Consider the following 6,597-nt stretch of genomic DNA (forward strand, 5'->3'; position numbering starts at 1 on the left):
GACTGTGTGGGGTGGCTGTCAACAGAGAGAAAGCGCTATCATTTGTAGTAAATTACAAACCCACGCAGAGTTACACAAGGCAGCCTAAATCTAGTTGGTGTGACAGCCCCTTCAGCTGAAGCACAAACGCACACCTGCCAAGAAAAGAGGACACATGCCCACACATGCATCTCACTTGTATCCACGTGCCCATAAAAGCAACAAAACACACAGTTAGACCAATTTCACCAAATTTACGCAAACAGGGTATTCATTTTTTGCAACAACGGGACCATCTTTAGAAAATCATTGTAAAAAGGAAATCACAACTCTTTACAGTGAACATACCTTAGAGTTTAGGGACTTTTCAAAATTTCAAACCAAGTCAAGAGGTAAAAGAGAAGTCTCTGTAGCAGTGATAAATAGCAGCAGCTAAAATCATGTGATGTGCATTATTACCTCTGACAGGCCTGCTCTCAGGAGACAGCGGGCTGGTATTTTGGAGGGATAAATATAACAAGTGAGAATGGATGGAAAATCTCCACTGAATATTTGGCTGACGTGGAGCCAGATCTGAAAAGTCAGTTGTCTTTGATTTGTCAGCGCAGTTATGGACCCGCCACAGGCCGTCTGGGAGTTCTCCTGTGAATAGGTTTTATGTAACCAGAGTACAAGAACTCGGGGGAGGATTCACTGTAGGCGTTGGGAAGAGGATGTAATGCGCGGACCTGCCAGTTAGAGCTGAATCAGGTGGGTCTGAGTGAATGAGGTGTTTTCCTTTCAAATCGCAGCTCAGATGTAACGGCTTGAACATAAAAGCAATGGCAGAACTTTTGTCCTGTGTTCAGTATAACCGCTCGTTTATGGTGGGAAATTAAGAAAACACCAGCAAATGAAAAAAACGCTGCAAAAGCAAACAAAACACAACGGAAACAGAAAGAAAACAACCCGAAACTAAACGGAAGCGACAACAATGTGAGGGAACAGCGGTGGAATTTACAAGCTAATAGTATGATATGAATCATGTAATTAAAACACGCATTACCTCCATCTTTTCCTCCCTTACGACGCCAATGAGACCCTCCCTTCTTTTAAGCGTACCTCAATGTCACCTCCGCAGCCGCTCTGTCCTGTTGTTGCGTCCCCAAAAACACTTCTGTTGTGCTTTGTGAGATTTTGTTCAATTTTATTCTCATTTATTTGTGGGGGGTTTTTTTTCAACTTCTGTTGAGTCTTGTGTCCTTTTACAGTATTTTTCTATTTGCTGGTGTTTTCTTAAGGTGCAGTCCGTTTGACTTCTCGAGGTCACCGTACTCATTCATGTAGTAGTTCAACTTTTGCAAGGAAACAACAAAAGCCTTGACTTTGTGCAATGATGACGCAAACAGGTCCCTTCACAACTTCTAATTAGGGCGACCTTTGAGCTGATGACACCTAGGGTAAATCTGACAACAGCCGGGGTTTGGAAAGACATTTCATACCGAGACCATGATACTGAATAACACAACACATCTTGATACAGAACTACATATTTTTATATATGACTTTACTTATGGTGAAGATGGAACACTTTCTAGGATTCAGATTTGCCTGGAAAGCGCCTGGAAAGCACCACAGGAGGTGCTCACCATGTGTAGTATTTTTTATAAAGTAACCGAATGAAATCGTTAAATTAGAACATGTGCAGGAGACAAAACACTGATGTTCCCAGCTGTAGCCCTGTCCCTGTTTGACACCCAGTTAAAGGGTTACACTGTAACTTAAAATGACTCTCAGAGAGACTCCATGTTTAAACTCATTTACTTCAACTTGTGAATTTATTACCTGGGACTTTAAATGTGGTTATCTAAGGATTCAGGGTGTGAAGCAGCTGCCTGTTGTGACCTGCTAGGAGAGCTAATAAACATGAACTGAAACGGTCCATTAAAACCAGAAGAGCCAGAAATCATGTACATGTTAAGAAAAAGTGCTGAGTGCTAATAATTTGCTCTTACATTGCATTATAATTTCCCCCTGCTCACCAGCCACTTCACTAAATAGACTTTCTCAGTTGCTTGTTACTGATAATATCAAATCAGCCGACTGCAAAAAGGCAGACACGTTTGAGACAGCAACAGGAAATCCGAATGTGAGCATCAGAATGGAAAATAAAGGGTTTTCCCACATAAGCGTCTCTGAGGTTTACAGATAATGGTCCAAAAAAGAGAAAATCTGTGGATGTGGATGCCAGAGGTTAGAGAATGGCCACACTGCTTTGAGCTGATAGGAAGGCACAAGAGCATCTGTCAATGCACAACACAAATAGAGGCTACAGTTCACACAGCCTCACCAAAACTGGGAAACACAAGACTGGAAAAGTGTTGCCAGGATGTACGTGTATGTATACATAGTACAGAATTCAGAGCAGCAAAGTTCTTGCAAGTTGTATAGTCATTTAAATCTTTTGCCAGCATGTAGCATAACAGCATGCTGAAAAATCACAGGTGTGGCCCTTTAAACCCTACAGCGTTCCTTGAGTGGAGTGGACGGTGGCTGGATGTGGTTCTGGAGAGGTGGAAAGCACAGCGTAAAAGCCAAGTGGAGCCTCGGGCAAGACACAGCATGCGCTCATGCTCCAGTTAACCTGAGTGCACCAAAGGTTAAGTGAGCTATAATTTAACAGGAACTTCTGAAATATATGCATAGGCAGGGGGAGATGACAAATCCATATCTCACCGGTCACATGTATTCTGAACTGTCACGTTTCATTTTGAGGTCTGCAGGTGGGCAACAGAGTTGTCTTTGCAGCAGAGCTGATTTCTAAAGCGCACAGAGCAAAGCAAACTCCGGTTGCTGCTTCTGAAATGAGGCTACGCACAGAGTAATCGTTTGGCCTGACCCCCGGGGACTGTGGGGAGACACTCTGACTTGTGAGTCCATTTTACCCCCGGCAACATGGTTCAGGCCACTGACTAGAAGCACTGCTTCAATGCCCACAGTGCTCTCAGAGGAAGTGACCTCAATACATCCAATAAGCCTGCTCGCAGGAGCGCGACAGCTGCAGAAGATTGGAGACACACCAGGTTTCTTATCTTAGATGCTGCTAAAATGAGAAAGTACATTGTTTTGGTGGTGTAAATGTCACAGGAAGAACAGCTCAAAGTTTTCTCATGCAGTCGTTATCTAAATGACATCTGCAGAGTAAAAAAAGAAAAGTCGACTGGCTTGAATAATTTTGGATTGTAATTGAAAAAATAAGAATTTAAAGGCAATGAATAGAAAATAGCAACAAAATTCTAATTGTGTCTACGTGCTAAAATCCACAGTAAAGAAGTAATGATTTTATTGATGTTAAGAGTCATTTGTAAAATGCAGACTACATAAGATGGTTGTTTGGGTTTGTGAATTCACACTGTTCACTACAAAGATGAAGCCTGATTGCAGCCACACACTGCGAAGGTGGCCCAACCTCAGCTCTGTGATCTGATAGTGAAGTGATGTTTTTGTTTTTTAACTTTTGGATGGACACACACACACACACACACACACACACGTTTTGCGTGTACTGATTTTATCAATGAGCCTGCAATACTGCTATTTGTGCAAATCTTTTTCCATTTGCTCACCAAGTGTGGTTGAGTTACATATCACAGATCGTGATGCTTTTATGCATTTGAATGGATTCCAACAAAATGTTTTTCTCACGTTCACTTACGGCCTTTTTTTGCAACCATACAGCACCTGTTTAGTCCTTGTAGTCAGGTCAGTTGTGAACATGTGCCTATAAATAAAGAGCCAAATATTTCACAGGAGATGCAACATACTGGGCTTTATCGGGCTGAGACAAACGTGCCTCTAGATCCGAAGTTATCACATCGTGAAAAAAGGAACTGTAATATTACTCGTGTCCGTTTTGTGTGGTTAAAAATCTTTTAAGTAGCATTACTAACACTTCTCAGCAAACACCAACAGCTGCAAGTTACTGTAAGTCATTCATGCAGGCTACAAGAGTCTTCCCAAGGTCTAAGGGGGAAGATCAGTGAGGGAGGTTTAAAATATCCCATGTTCACTGCTGAGAGGATAAGGATCTGGATCTGCGTGGTTTCTTTCAGGAGCTTTCCCCCTTTTTACTGCTGCTGTCACAATGAGGTAGTGCTGTAGCTGATAAGACAGAAATCAGTCCTTCACCTATGGCCTCTCCACAGGCGGCAAGCAAATTTTAAGGCTCTTTGCACTGTGGAGATTGTTGAGGTAACATACTGAGCTGCAGGAGCTGATTTGTGCTGATTAGCGGGCCCATGTGACTGTGGGCACCGGGTCCAGGTGATTGTGTGGGATCCTGCGTTTGGCACTTGTTACTGCAGTTTTCCACTGAGATGTTAATCATCCAGCATGCGCCAGGGGCATGATTAAATGTCACGCAGCGCCCTCAGCTTTGGCCCTCTCACTGTGAATAAACCTCTCTTACCCACAGGCAGACAGGGCCTGGAGCCTGCAGCCGCAATTTCAACTGCCCGACCTATGCAGTGCCACAGCTCCCCCTACAGGCCAAAGAACGAAAGACAACAACAACAACAAAAATTCTTTTTATTTGACTTAGAAAACGTTACTCAAAAGAGGAAACTGTGCAATCACCAGGTGACGCACAGACATAAATGCATATAGAAAGTATACAAAAGACAAAAAGATTTTTTTAAAAATGCCAATGACATAAATTAAGACAGAAAAAAGAAAGGATTGTCAGAAAAACTGAGGATTTTTCTCCAAGCTTCACATCCCAGTGCACCTCAGACGGCAATGGAGGAGTTTGCCGACCCCCCACTCAGAGGTCAGAGCCTGAACTTCAACAGGTAACAGACATCGATGAGCAGTTAGTCTCATCATGAAGCTCTGTTTCTACCTGTTCATGATTTTACAGTAGAAATGTTTGAGTGTTTTTGCTTTGTGTTGTCAGCTTTTTGTTCATACCTAAAAACTATGAGACTGTACATGTGTCCTCATTAGGGCACAAATTTGTGTTGGTGTGTTTATGGTGTGAAAGTAATGCAACTAGCAGGGCAGCAAATTACTTTCTCTGGCAAGTAATTAAGTAACGTACTACATTACTTTTAAGAAAAGTCAGTATGGACCGGTGGTAATATAAAATATTATATTATGCTTATTCTTTATCCAGCAACTGTAAATTCAATATGTGATCAATAAAATATCTAGTCATGTGTCAAATGGCATGGTTTGCACACTTCCTGGAAGGATGGGCAGAACTGGTCATTTAAATTTTAAAATGAAAACTACAGGTTTCTGTAGCTTCAATGTTTGGTGGTATGTTCTAAAAACGATCATTTATGATTTGTAAGTTGCATGTGAATATTTGACATTATTCTGAAAGTCTTTCAAGAGCACCAATGGATCTTCCCCCCCCCCATGTGCAGATGAAATTCTTCTGTTGTATTCCCGCTATTTAGACAGTGGCCCTTCCACGACGCGCTATTTCTTCAGCGTTTATCCGTTTAGCGCACTCTTCCAGGTCTGTTATGACCTTAGACGCTTCAGGTCGGTCTTCGGGATTCATACTCAGCATTGATCTGATGGTGATGTACTGTAGCATAAAAAGAGTAATAAAATATTAGAAACAATCTTTCATTTGCACCATTTCTAGCGCTCAACTTCAACAACATTTTCCACTAAGTGCATATCTTTTAAATCCAGAGTCTTATTTCCCTAAATATGATGATCATCCCTTTCTGATTTTGTTCTCATCGCCATCAGATGTTTGATCCTGAACGTCCTGATGCTCCACAGACTTTCCTTGCTTCCGTGACAACTAAAAACAAAAAGGCCTTTTCTAATGATTAATTAGCCTTTCAGACACTGGAATACTGGAGAGGTGTTTGCTGGAAATCGTCTTCTGTTAGCCGATGTAAATAATCCATCTAAAATCAAACGCATACATTTCTAAGTGACCCCAAAAAATTGAGAGGTTTTGGATCACAGCCTTTCCTCTGCCAGCACACATGTCGTGAGAAATGCACACTGAAATTTGCTAATACACTGAGAAAACGTTGATGTACCTCCCAGATAAAAGTGGATGGAAATTCTTGGGGAAGCTCCTGTTTTCTGATGTTTTCCCATGTCTGAAATTCAGAAATATAGTTCAGGAAATTTCTAATGAATAGTTAAAGACAAAACATTTGCCCTCCTACAGATTATGAGCTACCATGCACAGCAACCTACCTTGAACTTTTCATAACAACTGGAGATTTTCCAAAGAAGCTCAAAGTAGATCAGCCCCAAAGCAAATATGTCAACCTTTCTGTCGTAGTTCTTGCCCTTCTGTGTTAAAGCAGTTAAACAGCATTAATAACAATATGCACTGAGCGCACAAACCTCCACCAAGGCAGCTCACTCTCTGGTCAGTGTTTACATTTAAGGGAATAGTACTGCATTTTGCATATAGAAATTCTGTAAGCATGGTTAATAAGTATTAATCGGTACCGATTTGTAAATAATTGGGCATGAATAACCTGAGCTTACAGAGCTCTAGACTAACTTTTTTCCCACGGTTGCACTGTGCGCCTAACATTTGTTCTTCTTAGGTCCACCAACACAAAAGTTAGTTACACCCAAATTTTTCAACCGCAT

At 41.6% G+C, this 6,597-nt stretch overlaps 1 protein-coding gene across 1 annotated transcript in view; it reads right to left on the reverse strand.

Annotated features, from left to right (window-relative positions):
• Window positions 1-4,528: 4,528 nt before the first annotated feature.
• LOC102197412 (interferon-induced, double-stranded RNA-activated protein kinase-like) overlaps window positions 4,529-6,597 on the reverse strand; it is a 10,381-nt gene continuing 8,312 nt past the window's right edge. Inside the window, exons 10-12 of the mRNA XM_005742451.1 lie at window positions 6,190-6,288; window positions 6,027-6,089; window positions 4,529-5,554 (exon numbers count right to left, since the gene is read on the reverse strand). Of these exons, the coding sequence (XP_005742508.1) occupies window positions 5,417-5,554; window positions 6,027-6,089; window positions 6,190-6,288 (300 nt within the window). The 3' untranslated portion in view covers window positions 4,529-5,416. The remainder of the gene's footprint in view (window positions 5,555-6,026; window positions 6,090-6,189; window positions 6,289-6,597) is intronic.

This window comes from Pundamilia nyererei, unplaced genomic scaffold (assembly GCF_000239375.1).
Source record: "Pundamilia nyererei isolate P.nyererei 1_Seehausen unplaced genomic scaffold, PunNye1.0 scaffold00120, whole genome shotgun sequence".
NCBI lineage: Eukaryota > Metazoa > Chordata > Actinopteri > Cichliformes > Cichlidae > Pundamilia > Pundamilia nyererei.